The sequence below is a fragment of the Eptatretus burgeri genome, chromosome 2, assembly GCF_056783735.1.
Source record: "Eptatretus burgeri isolate ZD-2024b chromosome 2, Ebu_testis_v1, whole genome shotgun sequence".
Classification (NCBI taxonomy): Eukaryota; Metazoa; Chordata; class Myxini; order Myxiniformes; family Myxinidae; genus Eptatretus; species Eptatretus burgeri.
The window spans coordinates 97,442,161-97,459,824 of record NC_140962.1 but is presented as its reverse complement, the minus strand read 5'-3'; the positions used below and the strand labels follow the sequence as shown (position 1 = coordinate 97,459,824).

The window sequence follows — 17,664 nt, the reverse complement described above, 5'->3', positions numbered from 1 at the left end:
ATACTTTGTAGCCTAATAATATTACTGTTTAAAAATATTTTAGAACGTAATACATTTGTTGGAAGTGCGCACTGGAATATTCACAATCGGGTACAAAAAAGGATTTATTGGGTGGTGTATTGGTGAAAACTGGTGTTTAGTGTGTAATCGCGTTACTGTAATTATTATCGAAATAAACGTGTGGTGCATTTTGCATTATAAGGATCGCAGTTGTCTCGCATCAACTACAAATTGAATTGTTTAAGTTTTTATTCCAAATATTTTTTTGCACTCCTTCCTTCATTTTGTCAAGGTGTTGCATTCACCCTTCGGACATGAGCGCGAGTCATTGGAATAAAGTGATGCGTCTTTGCGCGGAATGGCCAGTCGATCAAACGAAGGGTGGCCGAGAGTTGGCGACGGCACTTCGGCTGTACGTGAGTCAAGAGATGGAAAAGCAGGTGAGGACGACACCAGGGACAAGGTTAAGGGGGGTCGACCTGAATTATATCAACATTTTCACACAACTGGACAACGAAGAGAACTTGTCAAGATTTTTACCTCACCTCCACATTTTGAACCATCACTGAAGTGTTCGTGCTTTAATACATCATGTTATTCTCGTACAATCATACTATAGTGGGGCAACTTAGCATAACAATTGTGCATTTTGTGAGGAAAGCACCAAATTTGGCACACTAGTAGCCTATCATATTATGAACAGATTTGGATATTGGGCCATCTCAAAATTTTTGATGGCAGTTGAAAATGGCTGCCACAGCCATCAGCGGCTGAATTTGAGATGGCCCAATATCCAAATCTGTTCATAATATGATAGGCTACCAGTGTGCCAAATTTGGTGCTTTCCTCACAAAATGCACAATTTTTATGCTATATTTAGCTAAGTTGCCCCACTACTATAGTACATATTACAGAGGATTCTCGTACTATACTGCTATATTATATTGTGACGTCCACGGGACTTGAACAGTCCCGCCAACGTAGAATGAGCCGAAACGATGGAGGCGATTTATTTGTTTATAACCCAAAGACGGCGGTTTTAATCGCTCTACCGCAAACGGAACGAGGAAGGTGGCACGAGTCACTTTTCACTGAGTTGATGATGTTTATTTGTTTTTATTATTACCAGAAATAACAAGACTCGGCAAGAAGAGGGATCCGGGGCGATTCGACGGGATGGTGTGGGATCGGGCGTGGGGAAAAACACAGACAATTCCAATGAATACACAGTTCTCAATCCCTCTAAGGCGCCAAGCAGACACACACACACACACACACACACACACACACACACACACACACACACACACACACACACACACACACACACACACACCGTAGCTATCTCTGGTGGTCAGGCTGGACCGTGGTGTGGACGCAACTGTCCCTGGATCGGCGCCGGACAAGCCGGCCTTGCTCTCGCCAGGGGGGGCAGGAGAAACCGCGGTACTGTCGACCTCCTGGTCCTGGCCCAAGTCCGCCCACAGCCGCCAGGGAACCAGCTCCCGCACCAAGCCGCGAGCAGGAGAGGGAGGCAGGTCCACCCGCCGCCCGACCCCACTCTCCGAGTCAGCAGAACCCCAGAGCCAACTGAGGTGAGGCACAAGGCTCAGCAAGGCTCCCAGGCACGATCAAGAGCACGATCAAGAGCTTAGCGGTTGCCACAGAAACTCGGTGAATCTCAAACTGCAACTGGAGCGCCGCCTTCAAACCAGAATCAGTGAATGACGAGTGGGCCTCAAGGTACCTGAACATGAGATCGATTGTGGCTTTGGCCTCAATGGATGAAGGTGGGCGTGGAACTTCAACCTCATCGTCGGCATCATCATCGCCATCTGTGGTGTCTGTGCACGCAAGTTCAACAATTTCCTCATCGTTGAGGTCTTCCCCAGTGACTATGGATGAATCCACACTTTTGAACTCCTCAGGGATCATCAGCCTCTCTGCGGGTATGTTGCACGCCTCTGCCATTCGCTCGAAGATGTTGCCATAATCTCTGTCCGTCGACGTTGCGGGGATGACAGGGATGTCAGCTGAAGCAATAGTACCTGTACTCGCTGTGCGAAGTATTTTCACGTGCTTCCAGCAGTTAAAGATTGTCGATTCTTCAATGTCATCCCAAGCCATCTTCAAGAAACGAATTGCCTCATTCAGTTGTAAATCTGGTGTGCGTCCAGCATCGTAGACATCAATTAAATGCCTAATTTGCCGTCGACGGTTGTGCGCTTTGAAAGCCTTGATGAGCCTTTGAAAAGCAGTGTTTTGATAATATATATATATATATATATATATATATATATATATATATATATATATATATATATATATATATATATATATATATATATATATATAGAAACATACATATATCCATCCATCCATTTGGGACCATACTCTGTGCAGAGTGTTGGTGCTGTTTAAGCAGTCTCCTTGGCTATTGGGTACAATCCTGGACGGGTCGCCACTCCGACACAGGATACCAGCATGCTGGCACTCATTTTGCCGACCTCGGAAGAATGACAGGCAGAGTCAACCCCACCTGGTATTAATTCAACAGGCGAGGGGGATTTGAACTCAGGATCGTCGGATCCCATACCCACCACCCTAACCATACAGACACCATCCTTTTATTTGTACTGATAATTATGTTTGTTTCAACAAGTTGAGTACACATTATTATTACTTTGTTCACTTTATCTGTCTCCACAAATGTCAGTTTATGATCATAGATCAACTTCATTTCAATGGAATGTTATATTGTGAACACGAATCTGAAAACGAGCCCACAGATTCGCAGTACTTTGGCTCTGAATTTGTCTTGATTGTGCAGAGAGAGACAGACAGACAGACAGACAAAGAATTTGTGTGGCACTCAAACAATATTGAAAACTGTTCCAGACACGTAACTTACTGTTTCTAAGGGGCATGCTGGACACAAACAACAGGCATGAAGAACGAATGTAAGGTGGTGTAAAAGACACTGGAAACACATTTCCATCAATGGTGGGAAAAACACAAAACATTTCCACAACCTTTTAAATGTTTATTTTATTTTGAAGAAATCTGAATACTGTAGAACACAGATCACATTTTTGGCACTTACAAAAAAACAAAAACCTTTCGTTTAGCATGACTTGGTCAAAATATGCCATTTTACATCATCTCACCCAATCAAATTTGCTTCCCCTCCCATGTCCTTTTTTTTTCTCAAGACTGCACAGGGTTAGATGTTCTATGAACTCTAGTTAGTTATTCAGACTCGAAACACCTCCATTTAAGAACAGCCTGTGGGATGGGGTGGTGCTGGGGGAGGTGGGGAAAATATATTTTGTGCCATGGATAATAATCCTCCATGTCTCCAGCAGAGGTCAGTGAACTACTTGTACAGGTGAAAATTGTAAGTTGTCTTCTCCCCCCCCCCCCATGAGAGAAGTGAGGGGGGGGTGAGGTGGAGGAGGTAGTTTGCGCCCATGACCTGACACTGGGTACGACCAACACGTATACAATTTATTTTATTTTGCTCCAGCAGGAACACAAACAACACGGATAAAAGCTGTTTGTTTATTACGTCAAAAAAGGTGCTGTGAGTGGCTGGTCATAGATACACTTGCTCCAATATATATATATATATATATATATATATATATATATATATATATATATATATATATATATATATATATATATATATATTATGCGGACAATAAAACGAATTTCCATACCGGATCAGTCGAGGCCCGGGTTACCAACGACCGCCACCGGTACCATTGGTCAGCAGGGTACCAGTGGAAAATGTGCTACTGCTGGGCGAAGGAGGAGAAGGAGACAGGGAAGGCGAGTCCGGAGGCAGTGGGAGAGGGGGAAGGGTAGAAGTGTGGAGGTGAGAGTTGGAACTCTGAATGTTGGGACGATGACTGGCAAAGGGCGAGAGTTGGCTGATATTATGGAGAGAAGAAAGGTGGACATACTGTGTGTACAAGAGACCAAGTGGATGGGGAGTAAGGCTAGGAGCATTGGAGGTGGTTTCAAACTGTTCTACCATGGTGTGGATGGGAGGAGAAATGGTGTCGGGGTAATCCTGCAAGAAGATAATGTCAAGAGGGTATTGGAGGTGAGGAGATTGTCTGACCGAGTGATGAGTGTGAAGTTGGAAATTGAAGGGGTGATGATGAATGTCATCAGTGCATATGCCCCACATATGTGGTGTGAGATGGAGTATAAAGAAGATTTCTGGAGTGAGTTAGATGAAGTGGTGGAGAGTGTATCCATGGATGAAAGAGTTGTGATTGGAGCAGATTTCATTGGGCATGTTGGGGAAGGGAATAAAGAGGATGAGGAGGTGATGGGTAGGTACGGTCTCAACAAGAGAAATGTGGAAGGGCAAATGGTGGTAGAGTTTGCAAAAAGAATGGAAATGGCAGTCGTAAATACGTATTTCAAGAAGGAGGAGGAACACAGGGTGACATACAAGAGTGGAGGAAAGTGCACACAGGTGGATTACATCTTAAGCAGGAGATGCAACCTGAAAGAGATTAGCGACTGAAAGGTGGTGGCAGGGGAGAGTGTAGCTGGACAGCATCGATTGGTGGTCTGTAGGATGACTTTAGAGGTGAGGTTGAGGAAGAGAGTGAGGACTGAACCAAGGACCAGATGGTGGAAGCTGAAGGAGGAAGACTGTTGCGTGAAATTTAGGGAGGAGGTGAGACAGGCGTTGGATGGTGGTAAAGATGGGTTGGATGATTGGGCAACTACAGCAGAAGTGGTGAGGGAGATAGCTAGGAAGGTACTTGGTGTGACATCTGGACAGAGGGAGGAAGATAAGGAGACTTGGTAGTGGAACGAGGAAGTACAGGAAAGTATAAGGAAGAAGGGGTTGGCGAAAAGGAAGTGGGATAGTCAGAGAGATGAAGAAAGTAGGCAGGAGTACAAGGAGTGGCGGCGAAAGGCAAAAAGAGAGGTGACAAAGGCCAAGGAAAAGGCATATGACGAGCTGTATGAGAAGTTGGATACAAAAGAAGGGGAAAAGGATTTATACCGATTGGCAAGACAGAGGGACCGAGCTGGGAAGGATGTGTTGCAGGTTCGGGTGATAAAAGACGCAAATGGGAATGTGCTGACGAGTGAGGAGAGTGTGTTGAGAAGGTGGATGGCATACTTTGAGGAGCTGATGAATGAAGAAAATGAGAGAGAGACAGACAGACAGACAGACAGACAGACAGACAGAGACATATATATATGTATATATATATATATATATATATATATGTATATATATATATATATAGATGGAAAAGGTGGAGATAGTGAATCTGGAAGTGGGGTGGATCAGTAAGGATGAAGTGAGGACTGCTATGAAGAAGATGAAAAGTGGAAAGACAGTTGGCCCAGATGGTATACCAGTGGAGGCATGGAAGTGCTTGGGAGAGATGGCAGTGGGGTTGTTCACCAGATTGTTTAATAAAGTCTTGGAAAGTGAGAGGATTCCGGAGGAGTGGAGATTAAGTGTACTGGTTCCGATTTTCAAGAATAAGGGTGATGTGCAGAGCTGTGGAAATTACAGAGGGATAAAGTCGTTAAGCCACACCATGAAGGTGTGGGAAAGAGTAGTGGAAGCTAGGTTGAGAGGAGAGGTGACGATCTGTGAGCAGCAATATGGGTTTATGCCAGGAAAGAGCACCACTGATGTGATGTTTGCTTTGAGAATGTTGATGGCGAAGTATCTGGAAGGTCAGAAGGAGTTACATTGTGTGTTTGTGGATGTAGAGAAAGCTTATGATAGGGTACCAAGAGAGGAGTTGTGGCATTGTATGAGGAAGTCGGGAGTGGTGGAGAAGTATGTGAGGATCGTGCAGGATATGTATGAGGACAGTATGACAGCGGTGAGGTGTGCGGGAGGAATGACGGACCGGTTTAAGGTAAAAGTGGGATTGTACCAAGGATCGACTCTGAGCCCTTTCCTGTTTGCAATGGTGATGGACAGGTTGACGGACGAGATCAGACTGGAGTCTCCATGGACTATGATGTTCGCGGATGACATCATGATCTGTAGGGAGAGTAGGGAGCAGGCTGAGGCGAGCCTCGAGAGGTGGAGGTACGCACTGGAGAGAAGGGGAATGATAGTCAGTCGGCGTAAGACGGAGTACATGTGCGTAAATTAGAGGGAGGGTGGTGGTATTGTGCGTTGCAAGAAGTTGAGGTGCGGAAGGTGGATGGGTTTCAATACTTGGGATCAACTGTCCAAAGTAACGGAGAGTGTGGGAGAGAAGTGAAAAAGAGAGTGCAGGCAGGATGGAGTGGTTGGACAAGAGTTGCAGGAGTGATTTGTGACAGAAGGGTAGCTGCAAGAGTGAAGGGGAAAGTATACAAGACGGTAGTGAGACCAGCTATGTTGTATGGTTTGGAGGCGGTGGCGCTAACAAAAGACAGGAAGCGGAGCTGGAGGTGGCAGAGTTAAAGATGCCGCAATTCTCGTTGGGAGTGACGAGGATGGATAGGATAAGAAATGAGTATATTAGAGGGACAGCGCAGGTAGGACGGTTTGGAGACAAAGTGAGAGAGGCGAGATTTAGATGGTTTGGACATGTGCACAGGAGGGAAGCGGAGTATATCGGGAGAAGATGTTGAAGATGGAGCAGCCAGGCAGGAGGAGAAGAGGAAGGCCAAAGAAGAGGTTCATGGATGCGGTGAGGGCGGACATGCGGGTGGTTGGAGTGTCAATGGAAGATGTGGAGGATAGAGCGAAATGGAGACGGTTGATCCGCTGTGGCGACCCCTTACGGGACCTCGCCGAAAGAAGAAGAAGAAGAAGAAGAAGATATGTATATGTATATGTATATATATATATATATATATATATATATATATATATATATATATATATATATATATATATATATATATATATATATATATACACATCTATATGCATAAACAAGGTGATTCATCAATGTGAGTGCCATACCTCGGATAGACGTTAATCTGGGGGCCTCTTCTAATGGCATGAGTTGGTGGATATTAAAGATCCCACAGTGTCTTTCACGAAAAGTATGGGAGCTATCAAACAAATTCCTCACCTGACTTCCTGAGTCGGGATGATGACCCGAACAGGATTGTCGCCCAGTAACTGCTTCAGCCACACCAACGCTCTGTGCATGATAATTATTATTATTATTATCTAAAAAAAATAATATTTGAGGGGTTTTCAATGTGTCTCCCACCCTTTTTGCTTGTTTGCATCACGATCAGATGTCAGGAAGCACATTATTGGTGCAATTCTAACCCTTGCACTCACTGATCACGTGGTGTTTGTAATTAACTGATTTTAGAAGCATATAAATGTTTTTATTATGCTTCCGCTGATGAAGTCGCCGGTACCATTATGTTTTCGAGTTGTACGTCCGTCCATGCTAATTTTCGTACGTCCGTCCATGCTAATTTTCAGTTTTCTCTGCAACCGCATTTCTGATTGACACAAAATTTTCAACATAGGCACGACTCATCAGGTAGAATATTTTAATGATAATTATGACGTCGTATGTCATGTGATGTGGCAGCCTTGTTGGAAAAAAGGGAAAATTTTGCACCTCTGTATCTCCGAGACAGCTCCATGGAAAAAATTGAAATTTGGAACATGTCAAGCTCCCCGTGGGGAACAAGTGTTTTTTGATGGTCATAATTGCATACATTGAACGCTTTATCCGATCGATATGAAAATAATTGAGGGTCATCTTGGGCTAAATTGTATGGGGGAGGGGGGGGGAATTGATGTCGTCATCGCTCACATGGTTTGACAGCCATATTGCTTTTAACCTCAACACATGCAAAAATCTTCTTCGAAACTTTACAGGTATGATCGCCTATCCATGAGGAACAAAAAGGTCCACTTGATGTCATTCGTCACATGGTTTGGCAGCCATATTTGATTTACCCTTAAATCTTTAAAAAAATATTCCTCTCCAGAATGGCTGGACAGTTTGAGGTGAAACTTCACCCACTTGTTCCCCAAGTGTTGCGACTCCCAGGGTGTTCACAAATAATTAATAGGTCACATGGTCTGGCAGCCATATCGGATTGAACGAAAATCTTTTAAAAAAAAAGTATTTCTCTTCAACCGCTTCATCATTTGATGTGAAACATCACAGTTATGATCGAGTCGTGATAGGAAATACATATTTTAAATTTCAACTTGATCGGATGCATGATCTCGCAGCCAGAATTATTTAATATTTTGATCTTGGTTCAGGGATTTAAATCAAACTTGATAAAAGCATTATAATAACGTAATAATGTGGGCGGAGGCATATCTGGTGACCTGACGATGTCGAAGAGTGCCCTTCTTGTTTCATTTACATCCTGTAACCTGCCTTGTTTGACAGGAAATGTTTGGGAGAGATATGAATTGCTATGCCGCACATGGTTAATCACAAATCGGTTTGAGGATGTTTGTAATTGATCTGCGTTTCGTAGAACGACGTCGTTTGTCAAACGAGGCCATTACCAGCACCCTGTTTATGAGATCTCAGAGCCAAGTGAACACACGTACTTGGCCCAACAATGTTGCCATCATCAAAATCTGGATTGGTGTCTTGTTGACAATAAAAAACAAAAATTCAATCGAGCATCATGTTTCATTGAGGAACTAAAATACCATGTTTGAGAAAAGCACCAACTTAATAAGGAAGTTTGTTCATTTTTAATCCATTAGTGAGACTTTTGAGTTTCACGTAGATTTTGGTGATTCTTCCTTAAGTCCTCGCACTTCCTTGCTCCCTCGACTCCCACTCCGACCTCCACCCGTGATACGTCGTTTTCTGATACAACACAGTGACATGACAAACAGTCAGCCACACTTCTTTTTACCATCCATGTGTGAACTTGTAGATTGTGACATGGTCCTGACGTTTGCCTTGGGTGCATGTTAACCTGTTTCCTGACAGGATGCTGACACTGAGAAATGTGATGCCCTCCATGAGAGCCTCTTACGCATCCGAACAAACCATTATCGCAATAAGGTGGGATGATTCTTGGCTCGGGATAAAGTTACGGGTTTTGGGTTTCGTGCCATTGACCTCGCACACCAATGTGAAGCCATTGCATTTTGAAATCATGAATGCTTTTATCTTCCGTTTATATTTTCATTTCACTTTTGCCCCTACTGCTTATACCATCTGTGATAGGACAGAATGGCAGCCAAACAAGTTTGTTCGCTAATGGGTTATCAATTTATTTTCGGAATCGTAGCTCGCCATTCCTCACAAGTTTTAGTGGGTGGGTGGTTGTTGTTGCTGGAATGTATTTGTCACTATGACTCGTGTGATGGGAACGTACACACGGGGAAAACCCGACTGCATTTACAGTACCCACGGCGGCAGAACACGAGCTTCAGCAATCTCTCCGCGGAAGAATGCAGAGCCATCCTCTCTTCAGGTGCGTGGCAGCGAGGATGCGGTGAGTATCTTGTGTTGTCTTTGCAAAGTTGTGGCCTTGTATCCTCTCGAGTAACCACGTGCCACAGATGGATAAGCCTTTCAAATATCTTGCCATGTGGCACGAGGACGAGTTTTAACAAAGGCATAATTGTGGGGTGCCCGGTGTTTCCAAGCAATACATTTTACTTCTGTTTATCAAAGCTCCAGTGAATGTTTGTGCTAAATATTTTGATTATGTGGTTGTCCATCGGATCGTTTGCTCTGCTTCCTCCAACAGAGTGCTTGGAAGAGTTGGAGGGGGTAAAGAGAGGCATTTTTGCAACGCTGAAGCACTGGATGACGGGAGGAAGCAATCGCAAGCCTGAGGGTCATGGAGACTAGGCCCTCGACGAGACCTGAGCATCTCGTTTGTGCCTGCATTGTTCCAAGGCGAAGTTATATTTTTAGTTTCACCATCACTTTAAAATCAAAAAAATTTCTTCTCCACGGTTTACTTTTCAAGCTTCATGTGCGTGTGGTGCTGCTTTAAACCAAAAAAATTAATTCCGGCACACGTATGAAAATCCGCGTGATTTTGAAAAGTCTGTAAAATAACATAACTCCATGTCCACAAGGATGGTCATTATAATTCTTTCGAGTAATATTGAGGTCACGCGAAGAGTAGTATTCAGAAGCCCCAGAGGACATTTTCTTGGCAATTCTTGTCCTGAACAATGTGAATGGACATTTGTAAAGTATATGGTGGTTCCATACCCTAATGGTGGAGTGAGTGAGTGTTTGAAAGTTTGGGGTGGGGGGGGGGAGTCATAGTTGGTGTGGAGAAAGGATGAGTGGAGGGAAGCTGTTACTTGAGAACGTTCAAGCCATGTATGCATTCACTGTCCGACTCAAACTTGCCTATTTATAAGTTCACCCAGGCCATGGCACTTCCCCTTATCCTTACCAATGCAACTTCAGTACTTCCTTATCTCTTTCTCTTCTGTTTGTCCCTCTTCATCTATATGTTGCTTCCTCATTTACAGCACTGCAAGCATTTTCCCTAACTGTTTTGTCCCTTTAGTGACCGAGTCAAGCTGCTACTAAAGCAGCTTTAAGACCATTTGTTGATTTGAGCAGTTATGGTTTCACAGAACCAGTGCACAATGTTCCTATATTAGCTTGTACAAGTCTATAATATACAAACAACATTTATCTAACCAATAAGCTTTACTAGACATTTAGCAGGACGTCACAGGTACAAACACTGTACATGTCTTACAAAATGACATTCGTGCCTTGCTCTGCTTCTGGTTTAAAGGCACCTTGGCATACCATCTTGGTAATTTCTAGCAATCACGAGATAACAGACATCTGTTTCTGGCATCAATAAAACAGACACGACAATTGTACAATCCATTAACACAAAAAGTTTGCGATCCCGTTTTCCACCTCATTTTCTTGTACCGGTTTGTTCATAGCAACAGTCCCTGGACATCATTCTGTCCCTTGCTGCAGGTAGCATACGGACCTTCTACCCATTACAGAAAATATCATTTTGGCACGTTGCCCTGGCACCGACCGGCGGTGCACCTGGTCACAATAGTCCTGAGCATTGGGCATCCTTATGCCAGGAAGCAGCAGCACTAGTTCAACTATTTAGCTAAAACCCGACCCCTCTAGTCTCTCATTGTTCCAGGAATTACACCGACCGTATCCGTAACAGGGAACATAGGAAATAGGCCAGAGGTGCTGGGCACGGAAGTGTGGCTCTGCACCATTGAAGCCGTGTGGCCATACCAAAACGATTCGATAGCAGCTGCTTGAAGCAAAGAAGGTGTTGTCAGATGTGAAGATTGGGCTACTGGTGCATAGGCCCCAGACATGAAACACAAGGGCATGCAAAAGGGCTGTCGCAGGATAGGAGAGATGGCAGGAGATGCTATGTTCTCGGAGAAGCGTGGTTGCTTGACCATGCCAAGGGGAATTATTGGTGGCGCGGGGTTTGACCGTTTACCCCCGGGAGTGGCCCGCACTTCTGCACGCTCCATCTCACCACCGTAGCCGCTATCTGTGTCTGTGTCACTCCCGCTGAGATCCCCTGGCACGACACGTTGTATTACGGGCACACAGTTCTCACGGCGCAGGGTGTCTGGCTGTTGCTTGTGAACCAAGCTCGTGAGTGGTGCAAAGGTGGTGTTATTCTCATCCTTCCGCAGCCCTCCTATTTCTTCAAACCCCACAGCACCATCATCGCATGGTGCAGCACCTCCAGTCGGTGATGTCCGAAGTGCCGCTCCCATTGCCCCATCTGACTCGCACTGCGAACCGTGATCTGTATTTCTCTGCACCACTGTGGCAGAGCGAGCCGAGGCCCCCGCTGCTCTTGGCTCTCCACAGAGGTGCTGTAGATGAGTGAGCAGGAGATCTCGCTGCGCTTGGCTTCCGTGCCGATCCAGGAATGTCTGAACTTCCAGCACGCATGACTGGAAGCCTGACGTGAATGAGGATGCGTCGGCAGTAGACACATTTGCCCCCTCCCCTGCATGTGCGGACAGATATTGCAATTAAGAAAAGCACATATAGTTAAAATTTCATTCGACAGCAACGAGCATCAATGATTCTGAAAACCTCTCAATTTGGATCAGACTGATTAATGATAGTTATTTTTTTACTTGTGCTTCCTTATTTGGTAAGCTCACCAGTGTGCAGTGCATGTAGTCGCTGCTGTTGTTGGCGACAGATTGCTGTGAGTGCCTGGAGGTGTTTTACAGCCAGTTCCAGCACGACGGCCTTCTCAAGATGTCCGAGTGCCTGCAAGGTGACACCAAGTTAGTTTGACCAGCAACGTTCATTTTTTGTATCTACACACTGCAAGGCGGGGGTACAATTCTTTGGGCAACTCCATTCTGAGCTGATTTTTGGGTGGAGAAGGCCGTCTTCAAATTACATATGCAAAAATGGAGGAACTCCCTCCAGGCAACCCTTTTATCAATTCCTTGCAACTTGCTTTTCTTTTCTTTTTTTATCTTTCCCTTTCCTCTCCTTGTGTGTATGTAATAAGTCGATAACTCCGATCAATAACTGAGGAGGGTGCGACTGCCAAATGAACTATAGAACGGGACGTTGAAACTGGTTGGGAGAGTGAGGGAATGGAACAGATTTGGGCTCCGAATGGATAGGTTGAGTTCAGCAAAACCACAAACGTGGGGGGAATCCAGAAGCAAACACCACCCACGCAGGACACAGGGATGTAAAAATAGCGGTGGCTCTGCAAGCTGTAAACACATTACGCATGAGGAGTGAACCCCGCGAGGCTCGTTACGTGGGCAGGTTGACCCGCTGCGGGCCCCAACTCCCAAACAATCCCGCTGATTCGACAAGTTCAAAATGTTCCTGGTACAATTCCAATTGGGATTAAAGGATACAGACATCTCTCTAAGCACATCCATCTGGTTATGATATAATAATCACCCTCTGTACTGTATTTCATTTTGACTATCCGGCTTTATAACTCATCATTAATTTCCGATCCAAATCTGTCAAGTTTGCTGTTGAGCTGGGGAAGGGGAGGGGGAGGGGCATTGCCCAATGGAGCATGCTGTTGACAGCACTGAGCCGACCGTCTCCACAGCATTGTGGAGTAAAATGGCATGGTGCATCAATCCCGATTTTGACATTGAACTGAGGCTCGTGAACAGCTTATCCATGAATCCCATGCAGGAGACCAATGGACATTCATGGACTTTTTACAAAAGCTACAAAGGCTTTTGAAGACAATGGGGGGTTGGGGAATAGACGTATGGGATGTGGGATTTGAACCTGGGTTCTGAGCATCATGAGGACGGACCCATCACCAAACGGAAGGACCTATATTTTACAAGGGGAGGTCCATTAAGACCCTTTCCGGTCTGCTGCAATGGCCTTGTGAATGCGAGAAAAGAGCTCAGACCAATTGTGTTGCAATTTCATGTCGATAATACAGGTAGATTAGAGGACAATCCCAAACTCCTCTATCGAATGTCATTGGAGGTCATAGAGTGCGTTCGTTTAATGGAGACGGAGCACGAAACGCTGTGATTTAAGGTGAATGAGTAATGTGCGTCCAAATACATTACAATTAGCGAGACACCACACGAGGAAGTGCGTCACGAAGGTTTGAGTCCAAGTGCGATCCTCAATCCACGGCCCGCTGTATGCGTGCGTGCAGGAGAGGGGTCCGGATGCACGGGGTGGGAAATCGGAGCTGCTGCACTTTACTCGGCCGTGACCACGTGCGTCATTGGCGACGCACGTGTTGATCTGCGCCAAATTCGGCACGTGGTGGTGGTGGCACAGTGGGGGAGGGCGAAAGACAGCTGGATTTGAACCAGGGGAGAACCTTTACGTTGAACACCAACCGGGCTCACGCAACACCCTATTCCTTCGCCCCACCCCCCCAAAAGATCCGGTTTGTTTTCACGCAGAGCTCGCTTCCATCTCCCATCCAAGTCTCACCGCTAGCTTGAGGTGCTCCGGCAGGAGCTCCTTGAGCTGCGCAATGCACTCGTTGATGCGGTCACGTCTTTTTTTCTCGATTAGTCTGTGAGGGAGCTTGTAACTTTCCTGTGGTGATGGAGGTAATAACACGAATATTTTAAACATCCACACCACAAAGCAAAGGCAACGAGCATCACGTACGAATGACACAATCATTTCACGATATATTACAAGGTCGAAACTGTTGGACCGGACCACCGTTGCACATTTTAACATCTTTCCTGGTCTTCAACGGAAGGTGAGGTCGCATATTAAAAAGTCTGAACGTGCAAAAGTTACCTCAACAAAAGGAATGAACAAATCATGCACATACACTTAGTCATTCATATCTACATAGGTAATTTAGTTATTCATATCTGCACAGGCAATTTAGTCTTTCATATCTGCATAGGCAACTTAGTCATTCATATCTACATTGGCAATTTAGTCATTCATAACCACAGAGGCAATTTAGTCATTCATATCTCCGTAGATAATTGTCATTCATATCTGCACAGGTTAATTAGTCATTCATATCTACATAGGCAACTCTCATTCATATCCACAGAGGTAATTTAGTCATTCATATCTACATCAGCAACTTAGTTACTCACATCTACATCGGCAATTTAGTCATTCATATCTACACTGGCAACTTAGTGTCATTCATATCTACATCGGCAACTTATTCATATCTACATTGGCAATTTAGTCATTCATATCGACATAGATAATTTAGTCATTCATATCTGCAAAGGCAATTTGGTCATTCATATCTACATAGGCAATTTAGTCATTCATATCGATGTAGATAATTGTCATTTATATTTACATAGTCAACTTCGTCATTCATATCCACAGAGGCAATTTTGTCATTCATATCTACATATGTAATTTAGTCATTCATATCTAAATCGGCAACTTCGTCATTCATATCCACAGAGGCAATTTAGTCATTCATATCTACGTAGATAATTGTCATTCATATCTGCACAGGTAATTTAGTCATTCATATCTACATCGGCAACTTATTTATTCATATCTACATAGGCAATTTAGTCATTCATATCTACATCGGCAACTTAGTCATTCACATCTCCGTAGATAATTGTCATTCATATCTATGTAGATTATTGTCATTCATATCTGCACAGATAATTTAGTCATTCATATCTACATCGGCAATTTAGTCATTCATATCCACAGAGGCAATTTAGTCATTCATATCTCCGTAGATAATTGTCATTCATATCTGCACAGGTTAATTAGTCATTCATATCTACATAGGCAACTCTCATTCATATCCACAGAGGCAATTTAGTCATTCATATCTACATCAGCAACTTAGTTATTCACATCTACATCGGCAATTTAGTCATTCATATCTACACTGGCAACTTAGTGTCATTCATATCTACATCGGCAACTTATTCATATCTACATTGGCAATTTAGTCATTCATATCGACATGGATAATTTAGTCATTCATATCTGCAAAGGCAATTTGGTCATTCATATCTACATAGGCAATTTAGTCATTCATATCGATGTAGATAATTGTCATTTATATCTACATAGTCAACTTCGTCATTCATATCCACAGAGGCAATTTTGTCATTCATATCTACATAGGTAATTTAGTCTTTCATATCTAAATCGGCAACTTCGTCATTCATATCCACAGAGGCAATTTAGTCATTCATATCTACGTAGATAATTGTCATTCATATCTGCACAGGTAATTTAGTCATTCATATCTACATCGGCAACTTATTTATTCATATCTACATAGGCAATTTAGTCATTCATATCTACATCGGCAACTTAGTCATTCGCATCTACATCGGCAATTTAGTCATTCACATCTACATCGGCAATTTAGTCATTCATATCTACATCGGCAACTTCATCATTCATATCCACAGAGGAAATTTAGTCATTCATATCTATGTAGATTATTGTCATTCATATCTGCACAGATAATTTAGTCATTCATATCTACATCGGCAATTTAGTCATTCATATCCACAGAGGCAATTTAGTCAATCATATCTATGTAGATAATTTAGTCATTCATATCCACAGAGGCAATTTAGTCAATCATATCTATGTAGATAATTTAGTCATTCATATCTGCATAGGCAACTTAACATATCTACACTGGCAATATAGTCATTCATAGCGACACAGGCAACTTAGTTGTTCATATCTACACTGGCAATTCAGTCTTTCATATTTACACGGGTAACTTAGTCATTCATATTTACATGAGCAACTTAGCCATTCATATCTACACAGGTAAGTCATTCATATCTGCATCGGCAATTTAGTCATTCATATCTACGTTGGTAATTTAGTCATTCATATCGACACAGGCAATTTAGTCATTCATATCTACATGGGCAACTTATTCATATCTACGTAGATAATTTAGTCATTAATATCTGTATTGGCAATTTAGTCATTCATATCTGCATCAGCAATTTATTCATTCACATCTACATCGGCAATAAGTCATTCATGTCTGCAAAGGTAATTTAGTCATTCATTTGTACAATTTATTCATTCAGAAGTACGTAGGCAATTTGGTTATTCATATGTACATAAACATTTTTGTCATTCATACGCCGTACACGAGTGGTCTTCAAGCATATGTGTCACCATCGTTGAAAGCAACATAACAGAGAAAAGAGTGAAATAAGACCCGACATGATGGGAGTCACGACCCTCGTACCTTTTCCTCTTTCTTGATCATCCGCTTTGATTTGAGGTTTGGGGAGAGCCACGGGTATTCCGTCCTACGTGGGACAGCGAGATGGTCAGGGAATCCGAGGCAGATTTACACCACATCACCCGACACCACGCAGTTTACATCATTTACACCACTCATGAGTAGAGTAACTCGTTATATGATTAATGCATACTCTCTGTGCACGAGCACATCCAATAAGGACAGGTCGGGGTTAGGGAAAGTTTCCCCCACGAATAGAAAGCACCCCCAATCCCTCGGCAAATGCCTCTCTTGCACAAGTACACCTTCCTCACCCCGTGCTCGCCTCTCCCTGCTCCATCGAAGTGCTCAACCCGCTCGTTAACCCGTCCATGGCTCTCGGTCACGAATCGCGGCTGTACTGTCCCCGCGTCCGCTCCTCCGACGCACGATCCCAGACGATGTCCCTCCCCTCCTACCTCCCTCTGCTGAGCCACGCTGCCAGCAACGTGACCTGGCGGGTGCGAGCCGGGACGGCCCCGCCCTCCCCTCACATTCTTCGTGTGACGTCAAAGGCTTTACATGCACCACCATATCGTGACCCTCCCCCCCTCTGAGCTTGGTGTTGGTCGGCCATTTATTTATTCCTATTTCCGTTTCTGCACATCAATCACTCTCATCGTTTTTGTTCTTCTCGGCCCTCCTCCGTCTGTTTTCGTCCTTTTACCTTTTCGTTCGGGAGAATTTCTTTCAGGTCCGATTGTCAATCACAAACACGGTGCCCCTCTCTGATGCGATGTCCGTATTTTTATTTCATTAACGATGTACAGTGTTTGTGTGCTCCTGTATGACCTCAGCATCACGTGCGAGCTGCTTACGCGGAGGACACCGGGAAGACCTTGGAGGTGGAGGGAGAGAGGGAGGGCCCAGCTTGGGGTGGGGGGGGGGGATTAGAGAAGGAGGAGGAAGAGGACGATGTGCGTCCGAAAATCTCACGGACATGCGCACCGGGCACGTGTCTGTCCTGGTACA

General features: G+C 44.1%; 2 protein-coding genes across 2 annotated transcripts; one reads left to right on the top strand and one right to left on the bottom strand.

Annotated features, from left to right (window-relative positions):
* Positions 1-253: 253 nt before the first annotated feature.
* Positions 254-10,835, top strand: UQCC2 (ubiquinol-cytochrome c reductase complex assembly factor 2). The gene is made up of 4 exons (XM_085870425.1): positions 254-440; positions 8,937-9,011; positions 9,357-9,447; positions 9,706-10,835. The coding sequence occupies exons 1-4, from the start codon at positions 315-317 to the stop codon at positions 9,807-9,809; spliced, it is 396 nt and encodes a 131-aa protein (XP_085726551.1). The 5' UTR covers positions 254-314; the 3' UTR covers positions 9,810-10,835.
* On the bottom strand, positions 10,616-17,552 carry LOC147032638 (class E basic helix-loop-helix protein 40-like). The gene is made up of 5 exons (XM_085870424.1): positions 16,968-17,552; positions 16,657-16,720; positions 13,902-14,009; positions 12,107-12,218; positions 10,616-11,946 (listed from the first exon to the last, which is right to left on the bottom strand). The coding sequence occupies exons 1-5, from the start codon at positions 17,024-17,026 to the stop codon at positions 11,084-11,086; spliced, it is 1,206 nt and encodes a 401-aa protein (XP_085726550.1). The 5' UTR covers positions 17,027-17,552; the 3' UTR covers positions 10,616-11,083.
* Positions 17,553-17,664: the final 112 nt, after the last annotated feature.

Coding starts and splice junctions, on each gene's coding strand:
- UQCC2 (XM_085870425.1), top strand. CDS start 315: ATGAGCGCGAGTCATTGGAATAAAGTGATGCGTCTTTGCGCGGAATGG. Junction 441..8,936: donor GTCAAGAGATGGAAAAGCAG/GTGAGGACGACA, acceptor GTTTCCTGACAG/GATGCTGACACTGAGAAATG. Junction 9,448..9,705: donor TGCGTGGCAGCGAGGATGCG/GTGAGTATCTTG, acceptor TTCCTCCAACAG/AGTGCTTGGAAGAGTTGGAG.
- LOC147032638 (XM_085870424.1), bottom strand. CDS start 17,026: ATGGACGGGTTAACGAGCGGGTTGAGCACTTCGATGGAGCAGGGAGAG. Junction 14,010..16,656: donor TGATCAAGAAAGAGGAAAAG/GTACGAGGGTCG, acceptor CCATCACCACAG/GAAAGTTACAAGCTCCCTCA. Junction 11,947..12,106: donor ACTACATGCACTGCACACTG/GTGAGCTTACCA, acceptor CCGCACATGCAG/GGGAGGGGGCAAATGTGTCT.